Source organism: Mixophyes fleayi, chromosome 3, assembly GCF_038048845.1.
Source record: "Mixophyes fleayi isolate aMixFle1 chromosome 3, aMixFle1.hap1, whole genome shotgun sequence".
Lineage (NCBI taxonomy): Eukaryota > Metazoa > Chordata > Amphibia > Anura > Limnodynastidae > Mixophyes > Mixophyes fleayi.
Window position 1 is genome coordinate 119,268,736 of NC_134404.1, and position 22,874 is coordinate 119,291,609.

At 40.4% G+C, this 22,874-nt stretch overlaps 1 protein-coding gene across 1 annotated transcript in view; it reads left to right on the forward strand.

Annotated features, from left to right (window-relative positions):
- The first annotated feature begins 3,513 nt into the window (after window positions 1–3,513).
- The window catches only part of TMEM44 (transmembrane protein 44), a 37,957-nt gene continuing 18,596 nt past the window's right edge, over window positions 3,514–22,874 (forward strand). Inside the window, exons 1-9 of the mRNA XM_075200582.1 lie at window positions 3,514–4,008; window positions 7,713–7,839; window positions 10,638–10,731; window positions 11,379–11,542; window positions 13,646–13,732; window positions 20,029–20,199; window positions 20,376–20,534; window positions 21,107–21,208; window positions 22,100–22,276. Of these exons, the coding sequence (XP_075056683.1) occupies window positions 3,854–4,008; window positions 7,713–7,839; window positions 10,638–10,731; window positions 11,379–11,542; window positions 13,646–13,732; window positions 20,029–20,199; window positions 20,376–20,534; window positions 21,107–21,208; window positions 22,100–22,276 (1,236 nt within the window). The 5' untranslated portion in view covers window positions 3,514–3,853. The remainder of the gene's footprint in view (window positions 4,009–7,712; window positions 7,840–10,637; window positions 10,732–11,378; window positions 11,543–13,645; window positions 13,733–20,028; window positions 20,200–20,375; window positions 20,535–21,106; window positions 21,209–22,099; window positions 22,277–22,874) is intronic.

The window sequence follows — 22,874 nt, forward strand, 5'->3', positions numbered from 1 at the left end:
TACTATTGTTTTAATGCTGGGGCTGGTTTGAGTTTTCAAAATTTCATGTACCCATTTTTTTTCCCAAATATGGCCTCCAACATTCCAGGATCCAGACAAGCAGCAACTCAGCTAAAGACACCAGCAGTCACAGGTGGTGAAAGGGATAAGAACAGGTAGGAGAGAGCAGGACAGTCTGCCAACTGTCCTGAATCTGGTCAGACAGTCCTGAACTTGAGTGACTGTCTCACGTAGTCAGGATTTGGTCCGACTACAAGGACAGCTGGGAGGTATGTCTCGCTTCACAACGTACTGCTAGTGAAGGCAGAGCTGCATGCTTCTAACAATAGTGCCTGTGTATTTGTCTAAAATAATAACCATGTTACATCATAGGGGCCCCCCTGTCTAAAGTGCCTCAGGCCCCCCAGAGCCTTAATCCAGCTCTGCTCACACCAGACTAGTTAAATCAAGGACTGTTTCTGCAGCCAGGGTTACAGTGTACAGCTTTAATGGCGTGGCTGCTGAAACCTTGATACACTATCGGGCAAAGGGTTTGCCCGATAGTGTGGACCAAACCATGCTCAGGGCGACAAAGGTGGTTTTGACCAAGAATTATCAGAGTGTGAAGGAATTGTATTGCCTACTGCGAGAGGAGGGGGATTTCCACCTCTTCTTTTTCGGCGCTCAGGCTCCTTATGTTCTCACAGGACGGGCTGGATGCTAGGTTGAGCCTGAGATTCAGGTGTCCGCTCTTTCTCTCTTTTTTTTCAAAGAAGATTGGCACTCAAAACGTACCTGTTCCTAAAAGCCTACCAACCTTACACCTAACCCCCCATCTCATCTCCTCCGCCTGCTCTCCCCCTCTCTCCTCCCAGCCCCGCTGTTCTCTCCCCACTTCTTCAACTTGCTCCCTGTGTGCCTGTGTTCTGTCTACCCTCCCTTAGGATGTAAGCTCATTTGAGCAGGGCCCTCTTCCCTTTGTTCTCCTGCTCCGTCTTTACTGCATTAGCCTGCCTGGAGTCTCTGAAGTTTTGGTATTTTTTGTTTACTGTGTGTAATGTTTCACCTTCGTAAATCTACTGTTTGTGCTGTGTACGGCGCTGCGGAACTCTTGTGGCGCCTAACAAATAAAGGATAATAATAATAATAATTGTCGCCAGATGGTAAGAAATGTAGAGGGTGTACTGTATATACATCCTCATTGTGTTTATCTTGTGGCACCATGGGATATAAATGTGGCATTAGATGCTTTGCAGCATTCACCATTTAAACCTTTGGATTAAGAAGAATTACAATTCCTAACCTGCAAGACTGTTCTCCTTTTAGCCATTTCAACTGTGGAAAGGAAAATGATCCCACCCAGGAATTATTCTTCAGACAGCGGAGATGAACAATCTACTGTCTGTATCTTAGCTAAACTTTACTTTTCAATAAAAGTATCAACATACCATCACAAGTTAAGTCAAGAGTGTAATCTGATCCTCTATTCAGTGAGGTGTTTAGTATAGTAAAAGCAAACAGGTTTTATAATCTCACTGTTGAACAAAGGGTTCCTATCCACCTACCTGTCTCAATACGTTTTCTGTAATGCAGTGACAGGTATTTTTTTAACGCATTCACACAAGTTTACAGCGAGTATCATGTGGTAAATGCCATAAACACTGAACTGATGACCCACTGGATATTATTGGAACCACTTTTTTTTAACCATGTTTCAAGTGTTTACCATGTAAATAAAACACATTTAGACTGTTTATACATGTATGAACCATAAAGGATATACTGTATTTGACCTGTCTTGCCATCTGTAGCTATTCCTTTATATATATATATATATATATATATATATATATATATATATATATATATATATATATATATATATATATAAAATTATATTTATTAACAGAGCCTGATCATTAGATGCATCCTAGGTAGGAGGGGGCGTGGTGACGTATCACTATAGTCTCGCCACCTACTAGGAAATCCCGAAATTCACGGCATGGAATAGCGGGTGTGGGGCTTATTTATGTCATTAAGCCCCGCCTCCGCTATTCAATGCCGTGTATTTCAGCATTTTAAAGTGGATCAGGGCCGGGAGGTCACCTACTCCCCGGGAGAGTAGGAAAGTATGAACAAAATCTGTCAGCATGTGAACCTTAATGATATTCTAAATTAAGGAACTGTTTTATTCAATTCTTTACCCATGGACACTTAAGATAACATTCAAAATTAAGTTCATGTCTATCTTATAAGGGGCGCTCAACGCTTCCACAAGTGGTATCTTCAGTGTTGACTAAGGGAAGGTAGTGGAGGCCTTAACTAATAGAGCCAGTTTACATTGTACATAAAAAAGTGTTATCAGTAAGGTAGACCTACTGGAATCTCTTGTGACTCCTGAAGGTCACTGTGAGTATATTGGTACTTTGATATCTGCACTGACACCAGGATTATGGTACAATATGGTTTTATTTTGATGTCAGCAGATCAGAGCCATACAGCATGAGACTCCAGATCTTATCTGACTAAAATAACTGACAAACATAACTATATCTCACCAAGGGTTTGGAACACTGCTCTTAAAGAACATTAACCATCTTAGTGCCAGTCTAGCTCGTGCCCTTAACCCTTATAAAAACTATAATTTAACTTAACTAGCCTATACCTGACCTAATTAAACACTAATTCCCTATGCTAACTACTAGATAGCATATTTATCTATCTATTCAATACATGCTTAAATAAAATAAATTATCTACCCAGCCGTCTCAAAGTATTTCTTCACTTTCCCTATGGTAAAAAAAAAACAACAAGCAAAACTTCATACCCTCAGATAAATTAATGGTTTTCAAACTTTCATGAAAGCAAGCTTTGGCAAAATTATTTGGGAAAAAATGTCCCTCCATTTTTGCTTATAAATTAAAATTAACGTATACATCATATATGTTCTAAAATAGAAAAATTATAAGGTTTGGCTGACTAAAGCATAAAAACCTCAAGAATGTGAAATGGTCTGGTCATTGAGGTACAAATTATGTCTAGTCATTAAAGGGTTAAATACAATCCCTACCATTCACCTGCTCTAAAAGGTTTTTATGATCCTCATCCAATGTAATAATGCTTTTCAGTTCCTCAGAATAGCCATAACAGGAGAGAAACTGATATTGCCAAATTTTAGTGTAAAAATTAATTTTAAAAAAACCCCAATGATTTGGTACCTGTAGTATAAAATCATATTGTCTCATTTATACTTTTTTCCTCAAATATAAACAAATTTCTAATTTTTCATTATTAATCCATTTAAATAAAAAGCACACACTTAGATTGCACTGATGCAGTATAATGTCTGTAGCTTTGGAATTAGTGATGATATAATGATTATAATGTGGTGGTTGGTGGCCAGGCTGTGAATATATCCACAACCTGTGGTATTTTGTAGAACATCTTGGCATTTGCAGCAGAACACTATCATAAATTGTATTATATATTTCACCTGAGACAGGTGCAGTAAAGTAGCACAAGGTGAGACAGACTTCCTGCTTTACCAGATTTTCAGGGTAGGGCTGGGAGTCTGATGCAGTTGAAGTCTTGCTCTTTGCAATGACTTTTACTGCACTTGTATAAGGTTTTACTATACATAGCGCACACATCATCTACACACAGGTAACATATCCCAAAGAGGCAGAAAACATTACACACATCGATACTTTTTCCATGCAGCAACAACAATATCATGTGAAGTTACCAGGCATTTTGCTAATGATCGTACATTACACGACTACTGAAACATTAAGAAGCCCATGGTCTTGATGGGCTGTGCCTGTGGTCCAATCTCCAGTGTGGTCCGACAACGCGTGTGAGGTTCTGGAGACACATGGATAATGTCCGAAATGTTACCGTGGCGGGGGGTCGCGATGCTGGATTGTGGAACTTGGATTATTTGGTTACCTGCTTCGCGGATGAGAAAATCTGTGTGTCGTTTGGGCTGTGGCTGCTGTCCTGCTTGTTCTGGCTCACCTCCTCCTCTCTGTAATGCAATATTTTCCTTTATTATGCTTAATATTCTGTTTAACGACTTTCCCTGTAAGATTAGCATTATAGAATGAGGTGTTTAACCAGCGGGACAATTGTTAATGGTAGTGAATGGGTTAAGTGTCATATGTCGTGGCCAGTATGGTTTACTGAGTGAAGTCACTCTTGCTCCACATACTTGTGCAAACACTTAATTAGGGGTGGTTCATATGTAGCCTAGGGATACAGGCAGAATTAGCAAGAGCCCAACATGGGCAAATGTTTTTGACTGTTTTATGTTGTCGATGGAACTATTAGTTATTTATGTGATGATGGTTTCTATATTTTATAGAGAAAACACAATATTTATTAGTATTTTTAATCTCCTGTTTTCGTCTTTTTTTTATATGAATAGGCAGAGTTGTTTATTTGTGATCTTGGTTAAGACACTAAACTGCTCTATTGATTCACTTATAAGTAGAGGAGACCACCGTATATCTGTATCATGTACCCGAACAGCCAAATTAAGCAACTCTACCTGATTATATAAATGGATGTATTAAAAAAAAAAAAAAAAACACAGACGGAAGCAGGATAGCACTCATGCATCTCTTATTAAAGTCGTAAATAAAGGTGGACACTCCCTTAAAGTGTTAACTCTCATTGTATTCTCATTGAATAGAGGTGTGTATTACTTTGGATACAATTAGAAGGTAGGGGTGAGCCAGTTCTTTCTCCTGTAGTGATGTTATTCTTATCCCTTACACCAGTGTAGTGTAGTCAGGGCCGGATTAAGGGAATGCAGGCCCTTGGGCTAAGGGGGCCTCCATTTCCCCATGAGGGCCCCCCCCCGTGATCCGAGCTGCCCGCGCCCCCCCCCCCCCCCCCCCCGGCACTTACCTCCTTCTCCGGCGCGCTGTAAGCTGTTTACTTAGGAGACCTTGTGAGAGTGAGACTCACGAGATCTCCTCAGTAAGGAGACTACAGCGCGCCGGAGAAGGACCGCAGTGAAAGTGCGCCGGGGGCGCCCCCGCCCCCGACCGATCAATACTGCTGCTGAGCACTTTCAAGGGCCCCCTGGATGCCATAGGCCTCTGGGCTGTAGCCCAGTTAGCCCTATGGTTAATCCGGCTCTGAGTGTAGTAGGACACGTTTGTGTGTTATTAAAATATCTGGGTAACTTAGAAAAAATATAGAAATAAATTAAATATATGCAATGAAGATCTTATATGAAGTATCATTGTAAATAGAATAAATTGGCTGCAATTCCCTTTTGTTTTCACCTACTCCATGTTAAAAATGAAATGCTTTTTATTTAAACAACATTGTAACATTGACAAGTCCTGAAAATAAGCTGTGTACCCAGGGCCGGATTAACCCGAGGTCTAACTGGGCTATAGCCCAGGGGCCTCGGGCATCAAGGGGGCCCTTCAAACTCCTCAGCAGCATTATTGATCGGTCGGGGGCGGGGGCGCCCCCGGCCCGATCGATGCTGCTGAGTACTGTCAGTGCAGTCCTCCGTCCCGGCGCGCTGTAGTCTGCTTACTGAGGAGATCTCGCGAGAGTTCATGAACTCTCGCGAGATCTCCTCAGTAAGGAGCTTACAGCGCGCCGGGACGGAGGACTGCACTGACAGGTAAGTGCTTGGGGGGGTCCTCGCGGGGGGTGGGGGGGCGGCGGACGGCTCACATTGGGGGCCTCGCGGGGAATGGAGGGCCCCTTAGCCCAGGGGCCTCCATTCCCTTAATCCGGCCCTGTGTGTACCGTCTGAGTTGGGTTTGCTTCAATACCATGAAGGTATGGAATCGCTGCCTTACACAATGCAACATAAGCATTTTTCAGTATAATGTACACTAGGAAAGGATGAATAATGTCCCTTTCATCATTATTAGATCTAACAATGTAGAAATAACTTTTATATTTTTTTTTCCATTAAAAAGCACCACAAAACTCCCTATAGCTTGCCATCAGGGGTGTAATTATAGCATTAGGGTCTGTGGGTCATTTGGGCTTTGTATCTGCACAGGGCTAAAAAATAATTTTCTTGTGAGTTTCTGTTGCTAAATGATCTCCTCACAACCTCCTTCTTGTAATTTCATGAACAACTAAAATCCAGCCTTGGTCTGGGTGTCTGCATTCACTTTAGCAACAAAAACAAAAACTCATATGTCAGGTTCTAACATTTGGAGAGGGCTCCTAGATTTTGTACATACTTGTGGAACATGTAAATTTCGCTGGAGCCTGTCCTGCTAGCTCTTTACTAAACAAGAAAGCTGCTCAGTCTTATACAGTCAGTGAACATATAGCAAGGCTTTCTCCATGAGGCACTTGTTACGATCTGCAGTAGGAATAAAAGTGTGGATTACAATATATGTTTGTAAAAGGATGTGTGGGAGTTATAGTATAAAACATTTCTGGAATAGTCATTTTATATTGCATCTCAGTGCACAGGCATAAATTAAGACATTGCCCAATTGTAAAGTGCTACGGAATTTGCTGGCGCTGTATAAATGTTGATGACTGACTGTAGAAGGCGGGCTCCCTTAAAAACTTTTCCATAGGGTCAATTATTTTCTTGTTTTGTCCCTGATTGCTGCCCCTGAAAGCCTGATGATCTCTGCTTTATGAGAATGGGCCCCATTTTCAGCAATGTAGTACAGGTATGTAATAAGATACATGACATAAAATGCTAGGTATAAGTTCTGAAATAATTATGTTATGATAATGTGCTTATAGAACAGATTAAACATACAAATAAATAACAGTACAACCAATATATAGATGTTGCATTAGTGCATGGAAAGAAACACCACAGTATTAATACAGCTCAATGTATAGCAATTGTAAACTAAGGCCCCTATGTACTAACGGAGAGCTGCTGAAACGCTCCATATTTTGGAGCAGAGGTGAGGTATATGTAACAAGGTGCAGAGTGTATCGGATTTATGGTGACCTCTTTATATAAGTATGCGGCGAAGAACTGGTCTGGCCTAGAACTAGCGCAAACCATTTAGAGGGCATTTATTACTTCCTGAATAAATTGATATATAGCTATAGTAAAAAGAGCCTTTTGAGGTCAGTACATTTTTTAATAAACGTAGGACATTCTAAATATTACAAATAGTTATTCTATTAGTCTAGGCCTATGCAAAGTTTAAAAGTTGATTGGGCCTCATCTAGAGATGAGCGAAGTTTTCACAACTGATCTAAGCATTTGCCTTATTCTGCATTTGGACATGTAATTTTGTCAACATCTTAAAGGAATTTAGACTCAAGAGTTCCGTATAGAATGCCCCCTATCATTTTTGTTCTGTCCTGATAAAACCTGACCTTATTATACTTCAGCCACACCATTGACATAATTGTTGCTCCAGATATATATATATTCACAAATTAATAGCAGAATTGGAAGATTGTATAACCAGAATTTCGCACTTCTTCCCCACTACAAAATTTGTTTTGCATGAAGTTCCACCGAAACTTGGCTTATCTTTGATGTGTTCCTTTATATAGTAGTGTTTGCACAAGGTTCACTTCCACCGTGTGTTCCATTGCAGATCTTTGGCTTGAGACTTTTGTGAATAACGACTGTACTACAATTGTTATAGATTTTTCATTCTGACGCATTCACGGAGATCAATAAACCTACAGTAGTTTACTATATTTAAATCCCACCTCTGTCTCAATAGTCCTAACAAATTACTTTTTTATATGTCTTTCAGACAGTTCTATTTAAGATGCAAAAGGAAATCCAAGCATGAAGAATCAGTATTTTGGAATGTTTATGGATTTTTTGGTTCTATGTGTAACACAATTGGGGCACTTTTGTCAAAACAGCTCACCATCCAGGTATGTATAATAAAGCAGTTTATGTGCATTGCTATGAGAGTAGACCTGTCCAATAATAGTGTTGTATACTAAATGCCATTATTAAGAGCTACAGCAGCTCAAGCAAATGCTGTGTGACCCAATGGCAGAGACCTCAAAAGGCTCTTTTCACTATAGCTATATTTCAGTTTATTCAGGCAGTAATAAGATTTGGCAAGTAATGAAAATAAAATGTTATGGAGCCATGTGTTCAATTCCAAGCATGGTGCTATGTGCGTACTGTGTGTATGTTCTCCCTGTATTTGCATGTGTTTCCTCCTATGCTGATGATGCAACTGATCTTTTATATGTGGAAGATGGATACATTATCAATAGTGGTTGTGGTCCTTTCCTTATTAACATTTATATAGTGCCAGCATTTGTTTCTCAGTGTATAGACAGTTTGTGAGAGATAAGTGAAATCACTCAGTGGGCACTTTATTAGGTACACCTTTCTAGTACTGGGTAAGATTCCCGTTTGTCCTCAGAACACCCTGAATTCTCCATGGCATGGATTCCACAAGGTGCTGGAAACATTCCTTAGAGTGCTGACATGACTGCATCACATAGTTGTTGTAGCTTTGTCTGCTGCACATTCTGCTTTAAATCTCATCTTCCATCACATGCTAAATGTGCTCTATTGGATTGAGATCTGGTGACTGTGGCGGTCAAACACTGATATTATTGTCATCTTCATGTAACAAGCTTGAGATTACATGTGCTTTGTGACACGGTTTGTTATTCTGCTGGAGGCAACCATTAGAAAATGTATAGACTGCAGCCATCAAAGTCAGCAGCAGTACTCTGTGTCAGGCGCCGTTCCTGTGTCTTTGCTTTGGCACAGGGATGGGCACCGCCTCCTCTGACATGGCTGCGTCTGGTTTCCAGACATCCAGACACACTGCTGCCGGAATTCCTCTTCTGAGCCAGGCAACATGATGCTATTCCAGGACCCGGCGGCGGTTTGCGTCACTGCCGCCGGTAATCATGTGACCCTGTCTCTCTGTATATACCTGGCCCTGGCACCACTAGCGTGCCAGAGTATTGGTTCCCTTACTCCCGCACCTCCTAGTGTATTTCTGCATTTAACTTCTGTTACTGACCTGTGCTTCCTTGTGACCTTGCATCTGCTCTCTCCCTTGGCATTCCTGATGCCAGTGTTTGACCTCGGCTTTCCAGTGACCTCGCTTCTGCTTCTCCCTTCTGGTGTGTTTGGACTCCTGAGTTGTTCCTGTCTGCACGGCTTTACCCAGATTGCCTGACCTTCTGTATTGCCTACTGTTTTGTTGGTGACTCTCTTTGAGGACCGAAACCTGTGCATCTCCTGCAGTGAAACCCAAACCTCCTTGTGGGGTCACTGGAGAAGACCGGAGGTGCGTTAGACTCCGCACCTCTCAGTAGGGTAGCATTAATACCAGCAAACAGCCCTCATTATCTACAAAAGTGTGACACTCCGGTAAGCAGTTTTTGTTTTGCACACCATTCCCTGTTAACCTTATCGACTGTAGTGTGTGAAAATCCCAGGAGATCAACAGTTTCTGAGATACTCATACCATCCTGTCTGGCACCAACAATAATTTTGAGGTGACTTGGATCACATTTCTTCCCCATTTTGGTGTTTGGTTTGAACAATATCTGAACTACTTAACCATTACTTTACTACCTAAAGCTCAACATATGCAAAACAGAGCTTATTATCTTCCCTCCTGCCAAAATCCTCACATCCCCTCAAATCTCCCTTACTTTCAATAACACTACAATTTACTCAGTCTGCCTTGGTGTTACACTTGACTCTGCCCTCTGCTTTATTCCTCACATCCAAACTCTCTCCCAGTCCTGTCGACTCCACCTTAAAAACATACGCCCTTTTCTTGCTCAACATGCTATCAAAACTCTTATCCATTCTCTCATCTCCCATCTTGAATACTGCAACCTCCTGCTCTATGGCATTCCCGACAACCATATATCCATACTTCAATCCATCCTAAATACTGCAGCAAGATTGATCTTCCTTTCTCACTGCTCCACATCTGCTTTAACACTTTGCAAATCCCTACACTGGCTCATTGTGTCCTACAGAATCCAATTCAAATTACTCACCCTTACCGACACCACCCCTTCCTACATCTCAAATCTCATATCAAAATACTCTCCCTCCAGTCCTCTTGGATCTACCTCCTGACCTGGTCACATCTCGTCTCTAGTAACCACCTCTCACTTCGGCCTAGAAGACTTCTCCCGTGCAACTCTATGGAATTCCTTACCACGCCCCAATCAGGCTATCCCAGCTCATCTGTTTTCTTTGTTTAGAACTTGCCTTATCCCCGATTTATACTATTCACACTAAAACACCCTCACAAAAGTCCCAATCTTCACTCTGAACCACATTTGCTCCTCTTATTTCATCTGTGCCCTCTTCCACTTAGAATGTAAGCTCTCTAATGAGCAGGATTCTTCATACCCTTTGTTTTCATGCCTGCATCGTATGTACTTGTTTTATGTATGTCCTGTTTTTCTTACTGTACAGCGCTGCAGAGTCCTGTGGTGCCCTAAAATCTACGATAATAATGTCTGTATGTTTTTATGCATTGTTACTGCCACATAATTGGCCAAATAAGTATTTGCCACTGGTTGCATACGTTATCATGCATAGACAGTGTACACTAAATTGCTTATTTATGTAAGCTTGTAGAGGTTTATTTTCATATAAAAGCCTTTTTAGTGGATTACGTAAGGTTCTTATGTTTTTGTTTTTTTTTTTCTTCTTCTTGCTTTGACAGGTCATTACTGGGGCTTATATGGCATTATCAGATGTAATACACTTTATATTAACTTTATTCCCAGTTTGCAACTCCAGATACAGAGTGAGATCAAGTAGGTAATCTATCTCTAGTTCATTCCACATACATGAAAACATACCATTACCTCCTGCAGCCATTGTTTCCCTATGGTTAAACTTTTGTTACTGTTAAATAAGAAACCTAATGTCATGGTATGGTAATTATTATAATGAGTTTAAGTATAATAAAAATTAAATCTATTACTGTAATAGAGACCACTTATACTTGCTAGATGGTATGTATTTTAAAAGGTTGGGAAAAGAGGTTTAAAATACTATTTGCATCTAAAAGCATCACTCTTTTACAATATGCAGATAGACGTTTGTACCAATATATGAATTAAACAAAATGTTGTAAAATGCATAACAATTAAATTTTAGTGTGGAATTAGAAATCTACTTAAATTGTGCCTGATGTGGAAGTGAACCTATTACCATAGATGTGATTTTCTGGTTTGTTGCATTGCATACAGAATGTTTTGTATATGCCAACGGACAAATCATGGGTTGCAAAGTATGCCCAATCTGCCCAGAACGACACAATGCGTGTGTGGATGTAAAGCAATATAAGGCGGCCTCAATGTCTTTACTGTCAGGAATTATATAAAACACTTATGAAGGTCACACGAATAGTAGATTTTGAGAATAAAAACAAATCTATTTTGATCTAACTATTTTGCAGGTCACCGGAACTCCAGAACAAGAAGACAACTAAAACCTATCTTATCTGCTCTGTCACTCTCTGTGTTTATAAGTTTGGGGTTTTACTCGTTGGTTGTAAATGATCCTCCTTTTCCTGAAGTACGTCATTCTCCTCGTAGAAGGCTGCTGGGAACAGCTCTTCAGGTAATTAACTTGTATATTTGGCAGCTTGCACTGTGAAAGTTTAGGTAAAGGTCATACAACTCTATAGACTGAATGCTTACTCTTCAGGGGGGAGAAATATTTTCTTTTGCGTAATAATAAAACAATAGAACCTTGATATAGTTTGTTGTTCTTTATTCTTTTGTGTGCCTTGTTTTGAAACGCATATTGATTTTACATTCTAAAACATTACGAGGGTAAATATGTTTCAAGATATTTATACTCTATGGAGTTTAAATTAACCAAGTTTCAACAGATTTTTCCATTAAGCTAAATTGAGGGAATCAGGATACAAACAAATTACATACAATGACCTGAAACAAAGTACAGAAGGCATTGGTCAAATGAGCTTACTATCTAAGATGTGGGAAATGCATATGGAGACAGAATATCAATTGGAGTTTTGTCTTCGTTTGTCTAGGATACTAGCTATGTCCTATGAATTGGCTTTTAGTTTAAGTTCCGTATTTATTATCATGTTTGAACAAATTAATATGATGAAAATTGAAATTCGACAACATTTAATCATACACTTCACATCTGGAGCAGTTTGTTAGTCATCTTTGAGACATACGTCCATTAATGCAGCTGTCATCAGTATTTAATGAAGTGGAGCTTCATCCTGTGTCCAAAACACTGATCTCTTGTCATAGTTTTTCATTTCAAGTGGTATTACCAGGCAGACCTGGTTATGAAATACCTTTCCCAACATTGCTGACATTGTTATTGATACATCAAGGAATACTCAAAGCCCGGTGTCCGACAGAAGTCCAAGTCTATTATAGCACAATGAAACTTTGTTATCAAGGGACTTGCACAGACAATATTTTGTTCTATTGGATCAGTAATAGTAATCTAAAAGGTACTACACACCTATTTAACGTACCTTGTTTCTTTTGGGTCTCTCTAAATACTTTTGACGTTCAAAGATAATTTTTTAGAAATCAGAGCTTTGGCCATTTGCTTATACTAGTAAGATAAATGTTTATTTCCGGACAGCTGATGTCATATCTACTTTCAATGTTATACTAAATTAATTTCTCAGATATTTTATTTTATTTATTTTGTGGGTTTAGTCTGAATCAATCTGAAATTTGTCCTGAACCACAATGTGCTATATTTTGACTATGTGACTTGACAGTGTTAATACAAAAAGATCTGATAATAGTTGAAAGGTATGTTGTTTTTAGTGCATCAATGTTGTAAAATCAAAATGTAAGAGTGTTTTGCATGGTAAACGCCTGGGTCAAGGAATATATAAAGATGTGTGGGGGACTTATGATATCATCACCAAAGTAGTAAGTAGAGATCAGAATGTTACTATCCACATAGTTGCCAGTTGTCTATAGTTGTAGGGTAGGCATAATTTGTAATTTGCTAACTATTGGTGTAGCCCAGGTCCTGCTCTCAGAGAAAGAGGGTCATCTGGGAGCTGTCTTTGATCTTCCATTCATGCAAAGATTGTGCACTGTTAGTAGTAACAGTAGTAGTTAGTGTTAAAGCACTAATTGTATAATATTCATGCACCCATTGCTAGTGTCACCAAGATGGCGTTTCATATTTCTGAGATGCGAGTTTTTATTGGGTTCCATAACCAAATACATAGAATAATGTACTATGATTACACTTACATGTGCTTTATGTACTTACCGAATAGCAACAATCCATTCAGATATTTGCTACCTGGGGCGTTGTGAAATGAGCTGGAAGCTATTTGAATGAGAAAAATAAGTAATCAGTGCATCTGTAGTGTCAAATGATGCTAGATGGTTTGGTAATGTATTTACTAGAGATGTTCACTGACCCCCGTGTTTTTGTTTTGGATCTGGATTAACTTCGTCTCTTGGCTTTGGATCCCGTTTTTTGGGGGGTTTTTCCCTTTTGAAAATCCCTATTTTTTTATTTTTTTTGCTAAAATCACATATTTTTGCTTTTATTCCAGATATAGATATATCTCTCTCTTCAACAGCTGTTGTGAGGATAAACATGACAAGTAATGCCCCAACATATACTGTGCATCAACCCATAGCTTAACTGAACTACATAACTGTATGAAATACTCAAAACTCTCTGATCTTTTTCTAGGAAAGTACAGATGTTGTGGGATTTACACTTGGAATCATTGCTGTTCTTGTGTCTTGGACAGAAAGAATACCTATCATCACCAAAGTAGTAAGTAGAGATCAGAATGTTACTATCCACATAGTTGCCAGTTGTCTATAGTTGTAGAGTAGGCATAATTTGTCCCTGGAAGTTTTATTCCTGAAAATGTGTTTTTTATATTGTCCATCTGCATGTATCTTTCCACATAATTGGCCTATTTTCCAGCAAATAACTGCATTCCCTGAACACATCTTAGAAGAGATCTTAGGACCCTTTTCAACTCTACGATGTGGGCCTGAATTGGCTTCAGATGCAAAATTCAGCTTTGTTTTACAGTAAAATAATGTGGAATTTAGATTTTCATGCAAGGTACAGCCCCCTTTACCTGGAGAAGCAGATCAGAGATGTGCAACTGAAGTACAGTAAGAATGTGCACACATAAGTGTGGCACCCCCTATTCTAAGGCCACATCTCTAGATACGCCTTTTAGAAGGCTATGTAGCGTAAGCCTGAGCAGTGGCAGTCAGTTTTACGATGATGGCAATAGCGATAAGAACGACACCGACATAAAAATGACGATGACCATCACTGCGACAGTGAATAAATATCTACTTACCATTATTTAGATGTACTGTATCTCCGGCATCAGTTATATCCATCACCTGTAAATTGCGAATGGAGAAAATCCAGCGACTGCTAAGCTCGTCATTTACAGTGGTCACAGTGCGATTGGTGCTTTTAAGGCGGCAATGGGTGACCAGGCGCCTCTATAATGTATTCTAGCGTCGGATGATGTACATCCCCACCATCAAACTGAAATCCTTGTGGTTGATTGAATTCAAACTTGTTTGAAGGTGCAAGCAGGCTTGAGAGTGAATAGTGGAAAGTATTTGGAATCCTCAAGGAGCGGGGGAACCTTAGCCTGAAAGCAAAAGTATTAACTTGTTTAATGACGTGAAAAGGCCCAATGAATCTAGGACCGGGCTGCTTGCAGGTTTGTCTGCGCTTACCCAACTTTGAAGGAGCAGGTTCTTCAATGACTGTCGGAAAAACATTTTTGACTGGAAGGAGGCAGGGCAAAATTAACTTTTTTCCAAATAATCTTGAGATGGGAAACCATAGTGCGAATCTTTGGAAGTCTCAGAGGCAAGAGAGGACAAGGAGTTCAATCTGGGATTAAATCCAAGATTACAAAAAAGTGAGTTCTGATTGGAAGAATGACATGCATTATTATATGCAAATTCAGCCCAAGGGAGCAAGGTTGACCAATTATCGTGAAATTCAGAAGTATAGAATAGTAGAAATTGTTCATAAGTTTAGTGACCCTTTCCGTCTGACCGTTGGACTGGGGAGGATACACTGATGAGACTGATGTGAATCCCAAGGAGTGCCCAAAAAGAATTCCAGAATTAAGCAACCAATTGAGAACCACGATCTGAGACCATAACCATATGAAGATCATGAAGGCTGAAGTCATGTTGAACAAAGTGAAGCCAGACTTTGTACATAAGGAAGATCAGGCAAAGAAATAAAATGTGATATTTGACTGAATTGGTCTACTACCATACATATAGTGTTGTAACCCAATGATCATGGCAGGTCCACAAAAAAATCCATAGACAGATGTACCCAAGGTTTTGTAGGGATTGATGGCAGGAGTTGACCCAAAGGGCAGTCTCTGGATGTTTTTGTTTTTGGCACAAGCTTCACATTAAAGAACAAAGTCCCTGAGGATAGAGAAGGCCAGCACACAATACTCAATGGTTTTGGAAATATCGGGATATCCAGCGGTCTTGTCCTCATGACATACAGAGAGATCTGCTTTCCTAGGGTGGACTGGTACAAATAAGTGATCTTCAGGTGTTTCTCGAGGAGACAACTTCTGAAATTGACAGAGAGTGATACCTAAGTCTTGAGTCAGACCCAGTTGAATACCTGAGGATGGGAAAATAGGTAATGGTTCAGGAGCAGGCACATGATGAGAAACAAAGCTTTGAGACAATGCATCCTCCTTGAAGTTCTTAGAACCAGGTCTATAGATAATAAGAAATCTGAAGCAGGTTAAAAATAATGCCCACCGTGCTTGCCCAGAGTTCAACCTCTTAGCAGATTTGATGTACTGAAGGTTTTTGTGATTGGTAATAACCAAAATGGTATGGATGGCTTCTTCTAGCCAGTGACACCATTTTATAAAGGTCCATTTTATAGCCAGAAGTTCCCAGTTGCCTACACCCTAATTAGCTTCAGCAGCAGAGAATTTATGAGAAAAGTAAGCACAAGGATGTAATCTGTGATCACGAGGGTCATTTTGGGATAACACAGTGTCAGTGCCCATGTCAGAAGCGTCCACTTCCCGTACAAAAGGTAGGTCAGGATTTGGGTGTCTGAGGAATGGTGCAGAAACAAACACCTTTTTAAGACTTTCAAATTGGCAATAGCTTCAAGAGACCAATTACTAGGGTCTACTCCTTTGTGAGTAAGAGCTGTAATGGGAGCTACCATGTATGAGAATGCACGGATGAAACTCTGATAATTGTTTGCAAAGCCCAAGATCCTTTGAATGGCCTTCAGATTGTTAGGTTGGACCCAATCCAAGATGGCTCAAACCTTGCCAGGATCTATGGAGGAATGGGAGGAAGTAATAACGTATCCAAGGAAAGATACCTTCCGGACTTCAAACTCTCACTTCTCAAGTTTTGCGTAGTGGTCATACACTCAGTTTGAGTAGGAGCTATTTGACATGGACCCAATGTTGTGACAAGGACTGAAAATATATCAGGATATCATCCAGGTATATAACAACGAAGTGACCAAGGAAGTCACGGAGTACTTCATTAGAGAGATCTTGGAAGACAGCAGGCGCATTACAAAGGCCAAAGTGAATGACCAAATATTCGTTGTGGCCAGGTTGGCTGTTAAACGCAGTCTTCCACTCATTGCCCTCTCTAATGCGGATGTGATTGTATGCCCCACGTAGATCAGTTTAGGTGTAAATCATTGCACCTTTAAGCTGATCTAGTGGGACTGGGTAAGTGTTCTTTATGCTGATTTTGTTTAAACCCCGTAAATCAATATATGGACACAGACCACTGTCCTTCTTAGACACGAAGAAACATCCGGCTCCCACTGGGAACTTTGAAGGTTTTATTAGGCCTTACTGCAGATTCTCCTCCACATATTTCTGCATCGGATTGGAGAGTGAATACAATCTTCCATTTAGCGATTTAGATCATGGAAATAGATCGATGGGGCAATCTAAAATGTGATGGGAGAATACATCCTGAAATTCAGGATGGGATGATAGAAGCTATTCCAAAATTGGCTGTAGAAGCTGGAGAGGCAGTCAGACAATTTTGAGAGCATTAGGAGCTCCAGCGAGTAATCTCCCCTTTGGTCCAATTGACAACGGAATTATGTAGATAAAGCTCCAAGTTCAGTGGCACAGAAGGACAATTGATAAGAAAGGACAGTGTTTCTGAGTGAAGGGTCTCCATTGTTAGTTGTAATAGGGGTGTATCATAGAAAATCTAGCCACCAGGTAAAGGGCCTCCATCCAGACCACAGACTGTAATGATGGTATTCATTTTCGGGGAAGAAATCCCCCAAATGAACTAGCAAACCCGATGTCCAAAGAATTGCCAGCAGCCCGGCTGTCCTGAAAGGCCGAGATTTCCATAGAACGTGAATCAAAAGCAAGGTGTGCAGGAACCAATAATGCATTTTTGGAAGAAATGACCTGTCGACCTAGATGAACCTCTTCCCCATTCTCTAGTCCTGGTCTTGTCCCAATTCATTTGGACAGGAACTAAGGTGACCTTTGTTGCCGCAGTAAAGACAAAGGTCCTATGTCCGTCTTCTAGCCATCTCCTCAGGTGAGAGGCGGTATGTCCCTAATTGCATGGGTTCCATACCATCCACTGGATCCGGAACAGGGACAGAAGGAATGAATGCAGGGGGCATCTTTCTTTGCTTTTCTTTCCTTAATATGTCAGTCAATTTTAATGGCGTGTTGAGTTTCCAAAGAAGCAGGCGAAGGGTATTGTACTACCTGAGTCCTTTTACTTGTTCAGACAATCCTAGGAGAAACTGACTGCGAAGAGCAGGGTCATTCCACTTGCTGTTGTCTAAATTCGGCACAATATTGCTCGGGAGAGCGCCAATCCTGTTTCAAGGATATGAGATAAGACTCGGCCAAAGCTACCCAATCAGGATCATTGTAGAGCAAGCCTAAGGCATTAAAGAACGCATCAACGGATTGCAGGGCAGGACTACTTGGAGTTAAATCGAAGGCCCAGATATGTGGGTGTCCCTGGTGTAGAGAGATAATGATTTCAACTCTCTGTTCAGAACCAGAGGAACGGGGTGTCATTTTTGTTTAACTCTCCTGAAGTTTCGAAACAAGGTGTGGTCCCCAGAGAAGCGATCTGGAGATTGAATAAAGTTAATATAAAGTGTATTACATCTGATGATGCCATATAAGCCCCAGTAATGACCTGTCAAAGCAAGAAGAAAAACAAGAAACATAAGAACCTTAAGTAATCCACTAAAAAGGCTTTATATGAAACTAAACCTCTACAAGCTTACATAAATAAGAAATTTAGTGTACACTGTCTATGCATGATAACATATGCAACCAGGCCGGTTATAATGTTATGGCTCATGGCTATTGATATAAGCTTGCAGAACAGGAGACAGGTACAAGCCAAAGGTCAGGGCAATCAGAAACGCAAGCAAAGTCCGGAAACAGGCAGAGGGTCACAACAGAGGTCCGACATAGCAGAGTATCCACAGTGTCACATGCAGTTCGTTCGGTTTTCATATCCGAAGCCTGGCACTTACCTGTGCCCCGCGGACTACCGCTCCGTCCCAGCCGCTCGCCATCTTCTTTCGGGTCTGCGCAGACCCGATTCTTTTAATTCCTCTGCTTCTCTTCCATTTGTTGGTCAATTTGGGCTTCAATTTTAAAAGGCATTTCCTCCTACAGCTCAGTGCCTCTTCTTTTGGACACCTATCCCTAGGTGCTGGACCTGGCTCTTTTCACCTCCTGTGTTAATCAGCATTCCTGTGATATCTGTCGTCCGCAGACCATTACACCTTCATGTATCCTCCACCTTCTCAGTGGCTCTTCTGCCAAACAACTCCTTGCTCCTGTTACCACTTAAAGGTTTCACCTAGTCCTTTTAGTGAGGACTACGACCTGCAAAGCAAACGCAGCTAAGACCAAAACACCTTGCGGTGGTCCCTGGTGAAAACCATCTGCCCGTTGGATTCCGCACCTCGCTGGTAGTAGAGCTAAACTGGGCAGACCTAGGATTCAATTCTACTGGAACGTGACACACAGGAATAATAAGAATAGTCTTCGATCAGGTAAGCAACACAGGAGGCTAATTAATGGTTAATTTTCTTAATTAACATTTACGCGTGCTAGGACGTGGAGTTGAAGCACAGAGCATCCGTAAGGAAGGGGGGGGAAAGCTGCTGCTAGTAACACTTACACAGTATTTCCAGCTGAAGGTATCATAAATACACCCAGCATCTCAAAATGCCCCTATGAAAGCACAGTTTTGTAGCCTGCATTTTATGTGTGTATTAGGGTTGCAAATTTGCTCAGGAGACTCTTGTACTATTTATCATCATTATCACCCCCTGACCAAAAAAAAAAAAAAACCACGAGAGAGCTGCTGCGCATGCACCCGTTTCGGCAGCGCTGTCCTATACAGGAGCCGCGGCGCTGCCAAAGAAGCGTCCGCGGCGGTGCTGTATACAATACAGCACCGCCGCGGATGCTTCTTTGACAGTGCCGCGGCTGATGTATAGCACAGTGCCGATATGGTGGGCACTGAGTTAGCGCAGGGGGGGGTTTCTGGAGACTCAAAAACCCCCCCTGCGTGCGCCACTGCCTTTTTAGTAGCATTTATTTGCAGACCACAAACCTTTCATCACTATCTCAATAGGTCATGTTGGCAAATAATGTTTACCTTTATGATTTAGATAATGGCCACAATATGCAAAGCATTTCTGCTCTAGACTAAGTGCATAAGAATGAACTGCCTATCTTTGTTGTGTTTTTGTTATGTTTCTGACGGAGCATCAAATAATATATATTGTAAAGTAAACTATAAGGGAGGTATCGTGGGCAATTTGAACGACAGGACTTTTCTTATGTGGTGACAAGATAAAGTGAAGGGGGACATAACACAGAAAACATAGTATGCCCCATCTTGTTTCTAGCTGGAAAAGTACTAGTGTTCTATGGGACTATATAACATTTGCATTAAGCTATGTATGCATATTTGAATTCTCAAGGATGTTAAGCATATCTCAATGTGTGAAGAGATCAAAAACAATTCCATTTCTATCTGCAGTGCAAAGGAATGGTGTTCCCAGTACTTCAGGTTTGGGCCATCCTGTTTTCTGCATTGGCCAGTATGATGTATGCAGCTGCCATCATGTCACATGACCGCCGCCCGGAGTACTTTGTGAAGGCAATACCTTGGTTCCTAATCTCGATGGGTGCTGCTGCACTGGATCTTTCTGTATCCTTTTTATAAGCTTGTTGGCACAGAGTTTCCTAAATAAATTCTGAATATGTTGTTGACCTTTTTAAGAAGACTGTTTCTGTAATAGTTTCCAATCTTCGTTGGGTGGCTATACAATTGATGTTCTTTCTAAACACTCTATAGTTCAATCCTTGACTTCTTGATGCTTGCAGTTGTTGTTTCTGTCTTATATAATGAGACATAAGCTGTTACAGCAGATGGGTCTTGTCATGGATGTAACGATAAATCCAGAGAGCTGTGAGCTGCTGGTGGGAGAGGAAGAAGAGATGTGGGAGTCAAATGGTAGTCATGCACCTACAGAGAAAAGTCAGGTTAGTTGTGTATGCAATAGTATTGATTGCTGTAAAAAGTTATTGTGTCCTCCTGAGTCTGCACTGTAAATAAAGAACCACAGTAGGGTTTGCTGGTGTAACCTCTTCCAGCATACATTGCTAGAGTGATGTATACCACAAAGTGTGCAAAATAAAGTGGTCCTTTTGGATTTCAATCTGAAGCTGACCCCAAATTATTCCCATGATGGCACGCTTGCCCCTAAAATGATCAGTACACCCAAGAATAATCCAGTCTAATTGATTAATTTTCTTTCATGTCTGAATATCCTTTTGGCAGATGACAGCAGATCACTTGCACTTGCTAACATTTTTAGATTGTAAGGCATAAAAGTATGTAAACTGACTTTTCTCTCTTTTTTTTTTATAAAAGTTAATTTAAGAGCAATATTTAATGAAGGCTCACATATGTTTTTAAACATCTTAAAATACTTACACATCCATTGCTTGTTCACTGTCTAATCCTTTAATGTATCACTTACATCTGACATTAGGTAAAAGGAAAACGGTCTAAACTGAGTTGTTGGGTTATTTTACGAACTGTTTCCTTGTAGAACTCAAGTTGGGCTCCGCTAAATATGGTTCCTAACAGGTGTCTGAGCAACAAGGCGACCTTGGGACGTTACGTGAGGCTCAGCATTGAACAGGTGCAGGAGGTAATATGCATATAATCTTATATTTACTTATTTGGGGACATGCCACTGAGCAGCCTACTTTTAGGTAGATATCTTCTGAATAAACTATTTTTGAGAGAAAATCAGGTAATTCAATTATATTTTTTTCTCATTCTCTATCTATCTATTTTTCCTCAGCTGGGTCTAATATCTGGGTCCATTGAGTTGTCTGATACTTAGTGTTTCCAAGTGTTCTGTTCTTAACACGAAAATTAGATTTTTACGAAAAATTTTCAATGCTTATTTTCCCATACACCTAATGCAACCAAATGCGACTAGATTACCAGGATAAAAGTGTTCTTAGAAATGTTTTCCCCTTATTTGGCACCCAAAAGGAAATATGGTGCAGATTTTGTAACCTGAGCAAACTTCATGTCACACAGGTGCCTTCATTTTTCATTTAAAATTTGTGAGAAACCTACAGGGTTATCTCTTGTTCTTCTGTTATGTTTGGTTACTTTTTTTTTTTTTTATATCTAATAGCATGGTATGTGTTGTATATGCAGCTATACTGTGACACAGAGGTCCCAAAGGGGGTTGGATTAGTGCCACAAAACCAAAAATTTTCCTGACTCTGAAAGGTGGTGTGCTTGTTCCAGGGTCCTCCGTAATCCTGTGCTCTCCCTCATATTTGTGTAGTAAGGGTCCCAGGGGTCAGTTCTCCCCAGTTTTGTAAAAGGTTGAATAAGCAAGGGCCAAAATGACTGAAGTTTATTGGAAATAATCTGGCTACCCTGTAGGGGTTATCAGTGAAAAAAGGTACCAAATGCTATTCTGGAACAGCACGTTCTATGTAGCCACTGCATACAGTATGATGTATGTTCTGTGTTCTTCTTCCCAAAACTCTTATGGTTGGCTTTCTCCACCATTCAGGATGGGCTTGGAGCAGTGAGGTTGCCTGGGGATGGACAGACTAATCCTGGGACCATTTACAATAAGGAGCCACTCTGTTACCTTGACCTGCCTGTGTATCCTCCTACCCGTGTCACACACTCCACAAGTTCTCCTTCCAGCTCATCTGATATATCTTCTAATACTACTGACCTGGAGGTATGTCTGTCTTCTCTGTGTGCACCAAAGTATCAGTTGTTTCTACTAAATAGCAGCTATGGAAAAAGACTGCAGGTTCATTTAAGATAAAGATCCATATTGGATATAAGGGCATACACGTATCCCATCCCAATGTGAATGTAGAACTGATGCTTTACTGTATGCTATTTGGGTTTATATTTATATTATGTACAAAATTCTTTTTGCACATGTTTCTGATTTCATGTCAGATTTGCACATTTAGCATATGATGGGTATACAACAGATGTCTGTTTACAGTATACTAGGATATAGCAGAAATGCCATTATTGCGTTTTGATGTCCTCAAATGATACATTCTTTGTAGCAGGAATCCTAGTAGAGATTGTACATTGTACAATCTCTTCCTTTCTTATATTTCTTCTCATGAAGGTTTTGCTGAAAACCTCCGTGCGCAGGTTCCCTTATTTTTTAAACGGGCAATCAGGGCACTCACGTGAGTGTATTCAGTCTTTTAAAGTCTCCGTATTGTCATTTTTTGGTGGAAAGTGCAATTAAACATTTTTATGGGCTTTATTACTACTATTTCTTCTGCTCTAATAACTTCCGGAATCAGAAT